At 42.9% G+C, this 15,910-nt stretch overlaps 1 protein-coding gene across 1 annotated transcript; it reads right to left on the bottom strand.

Moving 5' to 3' along the window:
* Window positions 1-366: 366 nt before the first annotated feature.
* Window positions 367-11,862, bottom strand: DYNLT5 (dynein light chain Tctex-type family member 5). Its single transcript, XM_036758215.1, has 4 exons — window positions 11,750-11,862; window positions 5,102-5,193; window positions 2,262-2,386; window positions 367-570 (listed from the first exon to the last, which is right to left on the bottom strand). Exons 1-4 carry the CDS (start codon window positions 11,860-11,862, stop codon window positions 367-369), a joined length of 534 nt encoding a protein of 177 aa, XP_036614110.1.
* Window positions 11,863-15,910: the final 4,048 nt, after the last annotated feature.

Here is a 15,910-nt window from a genome sequence, read left to right on the forward strand (position 1 = left end):
GTGACCATTCTCAATTTCTTCTGGCATTGCAAGGGCACCAGGGAGGGTCTCTGGCCACCACCATGTGCCTGGCCCATCTTTTCTTTGTATCACACAAAGGTGTCACTTTGGAGTTCACTATTGGTTATGTGTTATAGCCTGCCTGTCCTCATGTGTATCTTTCCATTGCTGAGGGTGTGATATTACTGTTTAATTTTTTGGAGATTTTTGCACCCAAGAATCTTGATCCAGGATCCAAGAATTACACAGTCGGCACTTAATATGTTTGCTAAACTGAATTGAATTAGGTACAGCTCCAAACTGCATTGATATCTTCATGAAACATGTCACTCAAAGCCTATTTTTTATCCAGAAAGAAGCTCTTAGTTATTCAAGGTAAACAGCATAGACAGTTGCTAGAGCAAACAGAGATGTGTTTCTGAAGATGAAGGATGCAAAAGTGTCATTTGCAACATCCCAGAGACATCGGCTCCCAATGTGTAGGCTTTGGTTATTCAGTTGTCCAATGTAGATAATTACGACCAGTTTATACCTTGGGATCATAAGGTCTTTCACCCGGGCTTTAACAACCTAGAAACAAACACACAAGGCAATCGCTGAGTCCCTGGCAAGTTTGCCAAGCTTAGGCTCTTCCTGACACTGGGGAGTCAAGGTAACTTCAGCACCATTGTTGTAGGTGGGATGACAAATTGCAGAGATGTGAGCAATGTTCACCTTAATACCTGGCTTGGATGTAGCACTCTGAGGCTTACAGCTTTATACATGTGTGTTGGCAACCAAAAATGGGCTCCTTAGCACTTAGTCAACAAGTGCCCTTGACTAGTTTGGCTTTTTCCCCTGAACTGAATGCTGTTTGTATGTTGGACTGGAGTAAGCTTGTCAGCCCCTTCACCTTGCTTCCCTTGCTTAAGCTGATGGAAAGAACCTGTGCTTTCCTGGTCAACCCCTTCACCTTGCTTAAGCTGATGGAAAGAACCTGTGCTTTCCTGGTCAACCCCTTCACCTTGCTTAAGCAGATTGAAAGAACCTGTGCTTTCCCCGGCGTACCTTACACCCCCGCAGAAGCCGGATGGTTAAAAGCAGCTCCCGTTGGAGCCAGAGGCTGCTATAGCCACAGCCACAGCCACAGCCACAGCCACAGCCACAGCCACAGCCACAGCCACAGCCACAGCCACAGCCACAGCCACAGCCACAGCCACAGCCACAGCCACAGCCGAAGCAGGAGCTGCCACTAGCAGAGCTGACCTATGGGAGGAAGCTGAACAAGGACTTGAAGCCAGTGGGTAATCTTTTTACCATAGAGGGGGAAGCATGATTTTGCTTTACACAATCATGCTTCTCTGTAGCCTCCTGGTTACTCTTTCAAGGCGTACTTATTGGGCCTGGAAGCTTTTGATCAATATATCAAAATGGGGTTGCTGGTTCATGGGTTGGTTACTGTGGAGCCTAAATATATGTTTTGATTCTTCTGCCTTCTACTTTGAGAGTTTCTTATATTCGGCGGTTCCGAACCTTTCAGACATATATATGATCCTCTTTGAGATTATAAACTCTACCCTCCTAATACAACATGTGAATTCATGTGAGCCTCCGAACCACCTTTTAAGGTGAGCACTCACTTCCCTGGCCCCCAAATCTGTGATTTTTAACCCCATCTGAACACAGACCACAGCCCACTTTAATGTAGTAAATTGGTTTTGAGAACTGGGTCTCAAAAATTCATCACACATAAGTTATAAGCTGAATGTATATAAAAGGTAATTTTGTAGAGAGGCCCTAGAAGCTGGGGTGGGGAAGAAGGGAGATTAAGGAAGGCTTCATGGAGGAGACAAAGTTTTTTTTTTTCCAGGCTCTACAGGAAACTAAGCCTTCTTTCATTTGTAGCTACAGGCAATCTTCTTAACAAAGCTGATTTTCTTCCCTCACTTGGGAAATTTTTTGCCACTAAGACATCATTAAATTTTATAATGAATTTATTGTAGACTTTGCCACTAAAACTAATGGTAATCTTGTAATTTAATAATATCTAAGAAACTGTCTTCCTGAGACATTGGTGGGAGCTGCTTGTGGGGAAGTGTGGCTTCTTGTTCATCTCTGTATCCCCAGATCCTAATCCATAGTACCACTCCCCTCAATGGGGCCAGTGGATTGGTTGATGGCTGATGAATGACTGTTAATTTCCTAAATACACATACATATATTGCCTTCTTTGGAAGACTGTCCTAAATCGTGTGGGCAGCTCAGAGAAGCAAGTAACCTACCTCAGCTACTGTTTTAGTCATCTGTCTACACAACTCAGGCTCATATTTTTCTTCTTGTAGATAATTAGTTAGTACATCCTTCAAAATGTGATTGACAGCATCGACAGGGAAACATTTGCCAGGGCCTGGAAGGAGAGATAGCATATTAATATCCAAAGCACCTTGTTTTTAAACCATCATTTGAAGAACATTTTCTTCCCTCCCACACAGTCATCAAAAGATTGATAAAGTGTGACTAGCAGTGAAGACCTTGAGCCTTTGGGGCAGACTTCCATGAGGAGAGGACTCATTTGCTTCCAAATAACCCAAGCTTTTGACTTGGCAGTGTCTGCGTCACATTGAGGGCACAGCAGGAGGAAGACCTAGTGCACTCCCATGTTTAAGCAACCAATCATTGACAAAGCATCCTGGGTGCCAGGATCCATTTGGGCAACACAGATACAAATGTAAACATGGAGCCAGCTTGGGGTCATAATGGGCAGAATGCTGGCATGGGAGTCAGGAAACCTTGCCAGAATTTCTCTGAACCTCAGCTTCCACATCCGCTCCATGAGCAGTGAACTAACTTGTCTGAAACTACAAAACAGTGAGTAGCAGAATCAAGATTTGAACCCAGGCCCTCTCACTCCAAATCTAGTGATCATTCCCAATATACCAAGATCCCTTCAGCTCTCAAATCCAGGGACCTGTGAGATCTTGATACAGGAGATCTGGACCTTGCCATTTACCTAGGTAATGTTGGCCCTGATTGGCATATGAAATACCTGTTCTGTTTCACAAATGGTCTTTACCTTACTGGGAGATGGGACTATAATGAATGTAATGGGTCTTATGCAAGTCCTGTGGGGTGTGGGGGTAGGGAAATAAGTAGCTGTCCTATATGGCATACTGATAATGTATAATGAACAAATTTTTTTTGGAGAGAACTTTGTAACCCACATTTTGGAAAGACCTTAGATGTAAGCCATACCTAAGCTTAGTTTTAGAGATTCCCTGAATCTATAATTCCCTGAATTATAGATTGAAGACACAGCCAGAGACCTTTTTTGAGATCAACCCCAAACCCCCAAGATGGATCTGAGTTCACATGAGCCCAGAGGCCCTTGCTGAGGTCCATAGGGCCTTGGGGAAACATCTAGAATGAGAGAATTGGACAAAATAACTGAAGGAGCTCTCAACCTCTGACCTGCAAACCTTTAAGAAGTATCTTTAACATATATAACCAATATAATTGACTTCTTTTGTAATCCTATGTGTTTTTATGCATATTTTATTTCATACATTTGAATGTTTAAATGTATTTTTATCATATTTAATAGTTTTAAAATGTATTAAATATACATAAAATGTAAAATACATTTGAATGTATACAATAAAATACATTTATTGTATTTAAACATATAAAATAAAATGCATTTAAATATATTTATATTTTTATGCCATTGCTGACATACTTTTTTTTGAGGACCTATACCCAATAAATATGACTTTGTTGGAAAAGAAAAAAAATGTAGTTTATTTATAAATGTATCTTGTTTTGTACATTTAAAAACATTATTCAGAGAAGGCATTCTTGGGTTTCATCAGACTGCCAAGAGGTGCACGACACACAAAAAGATGAACTTTTACTCTAATGTTCCATCTAGTTCTTAGTCCTGGAATTTAATAAATGCTCCTTGACTGACCAGTTTCTTACTATGTGGCCACAAGTGTTCCTTCTTCATCTAGGATCCTATGGACATAACAGAAATTCTTTAAACAGAGAGCTTGTATTTATGTGGTATCAACACAAATTGCTGGATAGCAAACAATTCCCTTTAATAATTGGTCTCAGTTTCCCCTTACACAACAAATACCTAATCAGATTGGTTTTCTTTCCGTTCAATGGGCCAGTTGTGTCCACACCACGTAGACGGAGCACCAGCATGCTCAGAAGCAAAAGAGCATGTGTAAAATGAAAACATAGATGTGTGTTTAAGTGGAAATACAAGATCTGATTGGCAACAAAAAGATGGCTGGTCAAACACTAAAAAAAATTCAACTCAACAGAACTCTGCTCCCATAAAAAGATCAACTCAGGAGAGATTTCTTATGAGACATTAGGAAAAAGTCTAAATAAATGTTAACATTTCTAAATGTTTTATCCCATGTAGTTTAACTCCATAGATAGACTTCTCAAATGGAGAAGAGACCTCTTTGAATTGTCTTCAGTTTTTTTTTTAAGAGAATGAACTAACACAGACACACCTTCTAAAAGAGAAAGGTGAGTTTCTCTCTGACTGCTTTTTGTCATTTATTAAATGATGGACATGAAACCTTAATACAACCAATCTAACTTGTTTTATAACCAGTTTACACTGAAATTAATTAATTCCATAGCCCAAGTTTTGAGTTACTCCCTATGGGTCCTTGGCAGGATTCTCTTTCTCTGGGCATTCTTTTCCATGGGGAGCAGCGAAATCAGATTCCAAAACTTCTACAGTTGGCTCCAAAAAATGGGCACACTATAGAATCATGGAGAGGGAAAAGGCTGAGCCCTCTCCTGCAGTAGCTTCCAGGTCCAGGCTCTCTGCCTCCCCCATCAAGAACGGGATCCCGCGCACTTCTCACCTGAGAGCACAGTCTGAGCCGCTGGCCCCAGGGCTGCTCTGTGGTCAGTGCCATGTATCAGGATTTGGGACTATTCTTGATGGAAAGGCTATTTCACAGTACCTCCCAGACCCATTCTGGATTATTTCACATCCTTTCTAGGGGCAGTTAGCTCTAGGCAACAGTGACATTTCAAAATGAAAACCCAAGTTAGGGATCCAAATAGGGAGGGGAAGGATGGTGAAGCATACCTAGCTGATAGGTGTTTTCCATCTGAACTGCAGGGCGGGAAGCGTCATCATGGCGGCCAGGCTCATCGACATAAGACACAGTGCTCACTGAGCTAAGAGCAACAATACAAGAGAGTTTCTCTTATTAGCCTGACAGAAGAAAGCGTCTCCAAATGTGCCAAAGGTTCTAAACAAGAACGGCTCACATTTCCATCTGCCCTAGGCCTTTGCCCACCATAACTCAAGTGTGACCTGCAATGACTCATTCCTTCTGCCATGAAATGAACAGGACCACAAGACCTTCCTTAGACGTTGTTTCCCTCTAGTAGGATGTGAGCTCCTTGAAAACAGGGGCCATCTCAATGCCTATATGTAAGCCCAGTGCCCAAGCAGCGCTCTGCCCATAGGAAGCGCTTCATAAAGCCTTTTCTGCTCCATCTGTATGATGCTTCACCATTTACTACAAACAAGATAACAGTAAAGTATGTCATCAGAGAAATGTCTGATGGAAAAAGAAGATGGGTTGGTCATGTGGCGAGAGCAAGACGTAACTGCTGGACAGCCCATGTGCTCCACTGGTGTAATTAAATGTCAGGAGATTGAGGAAGGTCCCTTGCACATTGGGTGGACTCCCTGTAGTGAATACATGTGGAGGCCCAAATGAGAGTTGCCCAGAGTGGGATGGCATGAGTGGCTTGTGATTGACATCATTGGAGGGCACATCCACACTGATGGGGCACCAATCCTTGTATTATTGGAGTATTTTTTATTATTTACAAAGCAAATGAGTTAATAGATGCAAAGTGTTAATACAGAAGGTATTAACAGTGCTTGGGGCAGGGATCACCAATAGCATTAGGAGATATAACTGGTGGCATATAAGAGTTCAGAACCCTCACCTGGAGATCAGTGGAGGAATTAAGGTTATTACAATAGAGTTTTTGCAAAAACTCTTAGGTGCTGAAAGAGGAGTCAGAAACACCCCCAATGAGAAGCCACAATTCAACCTAAATCGATTAATACCCAAGACCCTCTTCACCACTGAGAAAGGCCATTTGATTGGGCGATTGAGGCAATCTGAGCACACCCAGGTGGTGACCTGGAAGGGGAGATCCAAGGATGGAGGCACTGAGTGGGTTTCCCAAGCCCTGCCCCAGTTCAGGTAATCCTCAACGGACACTGCTTCATGGCAGCCTCCGAATGGGCCCCACTGACCCTGCTCCACCTGGGAGGGAAGCTAGGGTGTCACTTCAAAGAGGGGTGAGAGAATAGAGTGGGGGTGGGTGGGAAAAGGCCTTTTCAAGATTGGTAAAGTCTGTGTTTTCATTAAATAGGAGGTAGGGATGATTGTTCTCTGTTACGCTCATGGGCATTCATCCTTCGGTAATGCAAAGGACCTGTTTGCTCTTTATTTTTTAGCACTGAATAAGCTGATTTTGAATGAACTCTTTAGAAGTATCAGTTATACACACACACACACACACACACATGCAATCCAGCATTATCTATATTTTTTTGAATTTTGAGTTATTTTGTTAAAAATTTCCCAATTACATTTAAATTTGGTTCAGGTCACACTGAAGCTTCTATGCTACACCATTAAAAAGTGCATATGACAAAATCAGATTAAATAGAATGAAAATGAAAGCCTCTATATGTATATTACTCCAAAAACAAGAATCAAGACTTATAGGCACGTTTGTAACATAAAGGATATGATTAGATTTAGTAAATCACGATGATCCAAGAGTTGATATTAACACCCATCAAAGGAGTTCTTAACTACGTCAGCTTTTTCCTTTAAAAATATTTCAAAAATTGATTTGAACTTGAAGAAATTAAGGTCAAATGAATGACTCTATGAATCCAGTCAATATTTTGTTGATGTATTAAATAAGGCTGTTAATGAACTTATTAGCGCTTACCTAAGATCTGTGTACTGACCTTTGGAAAAAATTATTTTATTTTCAATTCCCAGAACAAAACAAGCATTTCTATAAGATGGCACAATAAAAAGGATGAAACTGCGAATCTGCCATGTACGTGTACGTGTTTATATACGTATCCAGCTATACATATCAATATACACAATTAATCCATAGACAATCAGCAAGGATGTTCCAAGTGCCTGCTATGTGTCAGACACTGTGCTAGGCACCAGAGACACAAGGACAAAAGCAAAACAGCACCTGCCCTTCAAGGGACTTACCTATGCACATCTATGCCTCCACACAAACACAGGTGCATGTATAAATACACAATGCCCATGTAAATAACAACGTGATATACACGTACAATATAACCACGCACTTCATATAACACATATACATGTGTTTATATCCACACTTATCCATAAATACACAACACAGTGCATATGATACACATATGTATACACATTCATACATAACATTTAAAGCCATACATCCATGTATGTATAAATGTTATATGTATTTCTATGCAGTATACTACAGTGGAGAGCACACTGGATTTGGGGACGACCTGAATTCTAATCCTGTCCCTTTTAATTACTACTGGTATGATCTTGGGCAAGTGATCTAATTTCCTTGGGCCTCAGTTTCTCTACCTGTAAAATGAAGGGGCAGGTGCTCAAAGGCCCATGAAGTCACTCCCAGAGCGATCTGTATGATCCTTCGACTTACACGGATGGAATTGTGGGTCTTTTAAGTACTGAAAGATTATTGTTTATATTCATGATGTTTGGACCCCAAGGCAGACGTGCGTGTGTGTGTATTTAATAAACATTTATTTCTCAATGCACAACTAACTAAAATATTGGTCATGGCTACTTAAAGAGAATGGAGGTGGTGGTATGAAATGGCAGGGCTTGAGGGATATATTTGGAGTCAGAGATTTTGGGTTCAAACCCCAGCCCTGCCACTTAGTACTTGCGTGTCTTTGGGTGAGCTGATTCATTTCTATAGGCCTCAGTTTCCTCATCTGTAGAACGGGGATAATTAATATCCCACCTACCACACAGGGTTGTTGTGGAGACCAAGCAAGGTGATATTTATAAAACGTGTTGCCAAACTTATGACACAGATAAGGAAATGTTGGATATTATCTTGCCAACTGAAGTGTGGGGTAAAACGGGCAAGGTTCCTTCCTGGGAGCCTTCTTCTCCACAAAGTGCCATTGACTGTCTCTTTCCAAATGGGAGGCAGCCTTGAAGACTTTGGGCAGGGGTTACAGCTACCAGAGAGATGCTGCCACCCAGTGGACTCACTTTCTAAAGTCATCCCAACTTTGGGGAATTGAGATCTGGCCCTCCAGGGGGAATAGTCAGGTACTCTCAGTGCTTTGTTCCTGGATAGGGTAAGAAGGTTTCCAATTTCTTTTTTCAAACCTGGGCAACAAAGAACTTTCTGGTCTATTACTTAACAGTTCTGTTGAGGAGCAAATCCATCCCTTCTTCTAAACTCAATGGAATGCTCATGCAATCCTTCCTGATTTCACCCCAAACACAAGTGCTCCCCTCCCTAAATATTTCCTATTTATTTCATACTTATTCTCTTTACATTTATTTTGCACATACATGTTGGAATTTAAGATCTTTGCATATGGGCATTATTTCTTTCTTTATGTTTGTACCACCAGCAGCTAGCTCAGCACCTGGCACACCGTATGAGATTAACAAATGCCAATTAATTGGGTGGTGGATTAGGTGATTGATTTGAGTGAATCCAGAGCGATCAGTCCAAGGAAGGCCTTCTAGGGGAACTTTATTCTGGTTTTAGTGGCGAGGGGAACCCCTAGCCCTGGCCTCCCTTTATGCCCAATCTCCCACTGGAAACTGGATGAGGAGGAAGTGGGCTTTGCAAAAAATAATTTCAACAATATGTAAGTGCCAAGAGGGGGCATGAGTTTTGTGAGTAGAGCATTAGACCCAGTGTCAGGAAGGCATGGGTTCAAATTTCACCTCTAACACTTTACCCTGGGCAAATCACTTCACCCCTGCATGCTCCTGGAAACTCTGGAAGACTCTAAGGTACAGCTGAGTTTCTGATCTGCTTTGCTGGAGGGAGTTTTCATACCGGGGAGTTCCCCAAGATGAAGAGATCACAGATCCAGGTTACAAATATGGAGTGCCTCCTTCCCAAGATTGAAAGGAGGCTCAAAGGAGATAATGTGTGTCAAGTGTTTTGAAAATTAAAGGGTTATAGAAATGTCTATTGTCCTTATGTCACTGTTATAGCTCCCTCCACACAAGGCATCTACAGGTCTTAAGGAGGCTTTAGAAAACCTCAAGTGATAGACTGAATAGAATCCCACTAAAACCTGGCCTAAGTCCTTTTCTGCCCAACTTGGTTCAAAGCCTTCATGCCCCCTCCATCAGCAAAGTGTTAGGAGTGCTTGGCCATTCCCTCTGGGGCCCAATTACTTTTTCTCTGAGGGGTCTCTAGCACGTGGTCAGAGGCAGAACTTGAACCAGGCTTTTCTGGATTTAAAGAGCAGTCCTCCATTCTCCATTCTTTGCTGCCTCTCAATGTAGGTATTCATTATTCTGATCTGATGAATGTGAATGACTAACAGTAAGACAGGTTGGGTTTGTACAGTAGAAAAAAACACAGGTAGTAATCAGGCTCAGGCTAATGGAAAGAGCCCTGACTTTAGAGTCATGGTACCTCAGTACAAATCTCACCTTTGAAATTGATATCTTTGTTACCCGGTCCCAGTCTCTTGCCTCCCTTGGTCTCAGTTGGGCTAAATGGCCTCTAAATTCCCTTCCAATTCTAAGTCAGGGTAGTCAAGTCTACAAAATTTATTTGTTACCTATAAGGAATTGCATACAGGATATACAGGGTGTCGCAAAAGATGGTGGAGTTTTAAAACCTTAAAGCTTAAAATTACATCAAGACTTTGGGGACAGCCTGTATATGTGGGGTAAATTGGAAATCTTCCCAGAGAGTGATGATACTATGATCCTAATTCCATGAAAGACAGCTGATTCATCCCAAGACTTGACTGACCCCTAAGGAATCTGCTTCCTCTGTCATTCAGCTGCTGGGCTGGGTGTTGGCAGAGTGCAGAAGGGGGCAGCTCTGAGCAGCCATGCTTCTTCTTGCTAGGTATGTGACATTCTTAGACTATCTTTCTGGTCTGGGGCCAGCCTCAATTGACTGTCTATGTTTACAGCCATTCACCTCTAGCCTAATCTTGTGGTAAACTCAGAGTTGGCAAACTCAGCAGGCATTCTCTGGCTGTCTGCAGATTCATCTTGGGTTACTCTAGGAAGGTAACTTAAGCTCTATGTTTCAGATTCCATTCAAGACTATGACAATACCATGAACAGTTCCTGCAGTGTGGGACCTAAGACCCAATGTTGGCCAAAGATTGAACTCTCATCTCCTGCTCCTCTAGAAGGGGTGGGGAATGGGCTAGCCTGGTTAGCAGCAGCAGCAGCAGCAGCTAGCATTTATGTAACACTTTCATGTTAGCGAACATTATCCCTTTGATCCTCACAGCAGCTCTGGGAGGCAAGTGCTATTATTGTCCCCACCACACTTACAGATGAGGAAATTGAGGCACAGAAAGGTTGTGACTTTCCCACTGCCACCTAGCTAATAAATGACAGAACAGGTCCTTTGACTCTAAAGTCTTCTATCTTTTTCTCCTTATGCATGCTACCTCCTATTTTTTAAATAACCAGATCGCAATAAAATATACTAAACCTAAATGAATATTCCTTTGGTTCTGACAGCACTTTGGCTTCTATGCTCTAGCACAGAACATCGCTGTGAATATCAGTTATGTGAGTTGTGTTGTTGTCAAGGGCAGTAATTTGAAAATAGGGCTGCTACTGGGCTGCAACAACCCTATGGAATATCCTGGGAGCTACTTTCCTGGGTAATGCATTTTATCAGACTGTTTACCTGTCATTTGTCTTTCTTGTAAGAAGTCAACTCATACCCCTTTGCCCCAAACTGTAGGTATCTCAGCCTTTTGCTTACATGGATTTTGTGTAAAAGTATACTTAATGAATTCCATTCCTAGTTAGGGAACTTTGTTCTCTACCTCCTATGCTAGAGGTGTCAAAATGCAGTACTGGGGCCTGCAGCTCCCCTGAGAACATTCAGATTAAAATACAATTGGGAAATATTGAACAAAATAAATAAAAACACAATAGAATGTAGATAATGCTATTATGTGGTTTTCTAAGTCAATATGTGGCCAGTGGAGGTGGGTGGGGAGGTATCTTTTTATTTGAGTTTGACTCCACTGATCTCTACTACATCCCTGCCAGGTGATTTTCCTAAAGCTCTGTTCTAACTATGTAATTCCTCTGCTTAAGAAGCTTCTGTGGCTCCTCAGCTTAGCATTTCAAAACCTAACTCCCACTTTTCCTTAAAGATTGCTTTCATATCACTCTTAATTCCATTTTTTTGCAGGGGGAAAGGCAGGGCAATTGGGGTTAAGTGACTTGCCCAAGGTCACACAGCTAGTAAGTGTGTCAAGTGTCTGAGGCTGGATTTGAACTCGGGTCCTCCTGACTTCAGGGCTGGTACTCTACTCATTGGGCCACCTAGCTGCCCCAATTCCATTTTTTCATACTTAGCATGCTCTGCCTGTGGAAGCAAACACATGTAATCAGCACTCTGACCTCGTTGACCTAATACTGGAAATGGAGCAGTTAGAGACTTGGCTACTCACTCTTTGGCCCGGCTGTGGATCTCCTTCATCTTGATGTCCAGGCTGCTCACTGATGACATACTGCCCCTTTTCTTCGGTAACCAAGAATCTTGGTCTTTGGTAATCTCAGACATCTTGATCAGAACCTAAAGAAGGAAATGTCTAGCCTAGTAGAATAGAAATATGGAAACAGGTGGGTTTTAGCCTCAATGGGGTTGGTAGTAATGATAACAGACATTTCTATAGTACTTTAATACATTATCTCATTTGATTTTTGCAACAGCCCTGGGGGAGGTAGGAGAGAACCTGGTGCTACTATCACCATCATTTCACAGATGGCAAAGCTGAGGCTGAGAGAGGTTAAGTGACTTGCCTAGGGTCACATAGCTAGTAAGTGTCTGAGGCCAGAGGGTAGTTCATTAACATCCATGCCATCTCTCTACTCAATAGACATCAGTGGTTCCATAGTGCTTCTAGGATAAAATAGTACCTCTGCTTAGTTTTTAAAGTACTTCACAGTCTGGCCCCAAACTATCTTTCTAATCTCATTATATATCATTCCTCTTCCTGTTCTCGAGGATCTAGCCAAATCTCTCTGTTCTTTACACACAGCACTATCTCTCTTCTCTGTGCCTTTGCCATGGCTCTCCTCCTCACCCTGAATGCACTTCTCCCTCCCCCTCAGCTCCTGGAATCCCTCGTTTCCTTCAAGCTAAGCTTGCACAGTACATAAAGCTCTTTCTGGCAAAAAATGTTACTGGGCCTCCTTCTCCTTCTATTGAACTACCCTGCATTCATTCCATATATATTTATTCTGCACCTACTTATGTAAGTACTTCTTATCTCTCCCACTGGGATATGTTTCCTGTGGGTAGGGATTGTTTCATTCATTGTACTTGTATCCCCAGGGCCTGGAACATAGTAGGGGCTTAATAAATGCTTGTTGATTGATTGATATGTAGATCAGATTTATAAACCACAGAATCTGAAAGTTGGAAATGACTTCAGAGGCCAAATCCAACTTTTATCTGAGCCAGAATCCCGCTGCCTCTTCTATAACATCTCTGAAAAGTAGCCCTCAGTCTCTGTTGGAACCTCCTGACTCCTCCCCAGAGGGCTTCCATTTGAAGAAGAGTACACACAGTCATGCTCACTTCAAACCTGGCTCAATCTGACCACCTGAACTACTACCCCTCTCCAGTCCCCACCTCCTTCCCTTTGGCTTTTTAAATCCCTTCTTTGTATGGTTTTCCCCATTTAGAAGACTCTTTGAGGACAGGGATTGTCTTCCTTTTTTGCTTGTATTCCCATTCCCAGAATTTAGTACAGTGCTTGGCTCATAGTAAGCACTGAACTCTCACTCTCTGAATGTTTCTGCCTCTCTATGTCTTTCTCCTCGTCTCTGTCTCTGTTCTTCTTTCTCTCTCTCTTCTCCCTCCCTCCAGTGAGGGAAAACTGCTTTAGTTTCTAATTCTGTCCCTCTCAACTGAATTTGTCTTCATTATGTCTTGTATTATTTTCCCATCATGAACTGCAAAATTGATTTGAGGTGCTTGGGGGATGCTTGCTTTGGGGAGCTAAAAGGGCTAGTGAATGGTTCTGTGGAGGTTCATCCAGCGTGATTTCCAGTTCCCGCAGGGAGGTTCACCTGTTAGCTGGGGAATCCTAGAACACTTGGAGTATAGGTGCCCCCTGCTAGAGAAAGGAGAGGCCTGAGTCTCCCCCAGTTGATTATGATTGCTTCTATCTTTTGTTGCCTTGTAGTAAATCACATTATATACTATATATCTCATCAATGGTGCTAGGTGAACTTCGAAGCGCATTCTCACAGAATCTCAGAAGTGGAAGGGAACTCAATAGCTGTCTAGTTTAACTTGCATGAGAACAGTAATTCCCATCAGAGCGTTGTTGATAAGTGGTCACCCAGCTTCTCCAGGTAGACCTCCAGTGAATGGGAAGGCCATGACATCCCAAGGAAGCTTGGTCTTCTTGTGCACTTCCAATGGTAGGGAAGCTTTTCCTGACATTAAGCTGAAATTTGTTTCTGAGGTCTTTCTGCCCTCTGGGGCCAAGCAGAAACAATATCTTCCCTTTTCCACAGGAAAATTCTTCAGAGACTTTAAGAGGGTTATTATGAGAGCCTCACATTTTCTCTTTTCCCATTGAAATATCTCCAATTCTATCAGCTAATCTTTGTATCACATGGTTTTGAGGTACTTCGTGATCCTAGTTGCCTTTCTCTGGACACCCTCCATTTTATCAATGTCTGTTTCCCCAAATGTGGCCCCCAGGATTGAACATGGTTCTTATTAGTATTTAGAGAGGTAAGGGATCTCAGAGATGATCATATCCCACCCTCTCCTTTCTCCACCATCCTCATACATAAGCAGCTGGTTGGTACAGACAATAGAGTACTGGGCCTGGAATTCAGGAAGTTCTGGCTTCAGATGCTAGCTACGTGACCCTGGACAAGTCTCTTAACCTCTTGTTCAGTTTTCTTATCTGTAAAATAAGGAGAATAATAGCACCTGCCTGCCAGAGGATCAAATTAAATATTTGTAAAGGGTTTTGTAAATCTTAATGCCCTGTGTAAACATTAGCTGTTTTTTTTTACAAACATGGAGAGTAAGACTCAGGGAAATCACATGACTGGTAGCACTCTATCCACTAGATAGGGTCCTATCTAGCAACTCTCTCATTTTATATTTGAGGTACAGAAATGTGAAATCCAATGTCACATAGGCCATAAGCGCCAGGACTGGGATTTGAACTCAGTTCCTCGGACTCCAAATATGGTTTTCTTTCTAATATACTATTTGATCTTCATGAACAATGAAGTCTTCAAACATTTTGGGGGGTCTAGATAGTATGTCTATTCTGCTCATCCCACTCACCCCAAAGTTCTACAGCTATCTTCAAACTTAGTGGTCTTCCAGACTCCACATGCTTGGTGATACAAAGAGAAAGAATCCATTCATCAGTCAGTCATAGGTGCATATAGTTAGAGCCAGAAGGAAACTTAAGAGACTGAGTCGAACCCCATCATTTTTGCAGATGAGGACATACGAGTTTTGTAAGGGAGCAGGTAGGTGGTGGAGTCAGGAAGGCTTCAGTTCAAACTGACCCTCAGATGCTTCCTAGTTATGTGACCCTGGGCAAGTTACTTCTGTCAGCCTCAGTTTCCTCATCTGTAAAAGGGGGTAATAACTTACCTTCCAGGATTCTTGTGAGGATCAAATGAGATAATATTTTAAAGCACTATGTGAATGCTGTGGATAGCGCACCACACTTGGAATCCTCATGAACTCAAGTCTGACTTCAGACACTTACTAGTTGTGTGACTTTGAGTAAGCCACTTCACCCTATTTACCTCAGTTTCCTCATCTGTATAAAGTGCTGGAGAAGGAAATGGCAGACCACTCCAGGATCTTTGCCAAGAGAACCCTAAAAGGAGTCAGGAAGAGTTGGGTAGGGAGGAAAAGCGACTGAACAACAAACGAATACTAATTATTGTTAATGAGACTGTCTAGTGTTCTCGGCCTCGGAGCTCAGCTCTGCCGGGTCAGGCTTGATCCCAGGCTTGGCAGGGGTTCAGCTCAGTTCAGGTTCTCTGCTCCCTGCTAGGGCCGACTGGAAGTGAGAACCTCCACTGAGGCAGACTGAAGGCAGAGGGGCTGAGGACAGCGCTCCTCACTTCTGAAGATGGGGAGCGTGACGGGGTCAGAACTGGACGGGGATCGATCTAAGGATCTAAGGACCATAGGTGCTCCCCTCCACCTCAGCAGTTCCCCCCATGCTGCTTGTATGGCCTTACCCCCTTCCTTTTTCCCACTCTGCTTTGCGATGCCTCCAGCCCGTTCCCCCCTCAGTCCCCATATCTGACTGGGGAAAAACAGGCTTACTCACTCTCTGCTAGACGAGGTACGAAATGCATCCCATTCAGCGCAGTAGCACCAATGCAACGCCAGACCCTAAGTGTCGGGGATGCGGAGTTCTGCCGGGCAGGGCAGGGCAGGGCAGTGCTCCAGCTCGGGGTACCCCAGCCGGCCAGCTAGCTGGTGGGCGGGCCCTCTGGGCTCCCCAGATCCTCTCGAGGCGGGCACAGCAAGAGCAGTGCCTACTCGCTGTCCAGCGTCTCCAGGGCTACGGGTCCAAACAAGGTGGCCGTAACCCGCCTCCGGA

This window comes from Trichosurus vulpecula, chromosome 4 (genome assembly GCF_011100635.1).
Source record: "Trichosurus vulpecula isolate mTriVul1 chromosome 4, mTriVul1.pri, whole genome shotgun sequence".
NCBI classification, from domain to species: Eukaryota; Metazoa; Chordata; class Mammalia; order Diprotodontia; family Phalangeridae; genus Trichosurus; species Trichosurus vulpecula.

Coding starts and splice junctions, on each gene's coding strand:
- DYNLT5 (XM_036758215.1), bottom strand. CDS start 11,862: ATGTCTGAGATTACCAAAGACCAAGATTCTTGGTTACCGAAGAAAAGG. Junction 5,194..11,749: donor ATCCACAGCCGGGCCAAAGA/GTGAGTAGCCAA, acceptor TGTTGCTCTTAG/CTCAGTGAGCACTGTGTCTT. Junction 571..2,261: donor TGACTAAAACAGTAGCTGAG/GTAGGTTACTTG, acceptor GTTTGTTTCTAG/GTTGTTAAAGCCCGGGTGAA.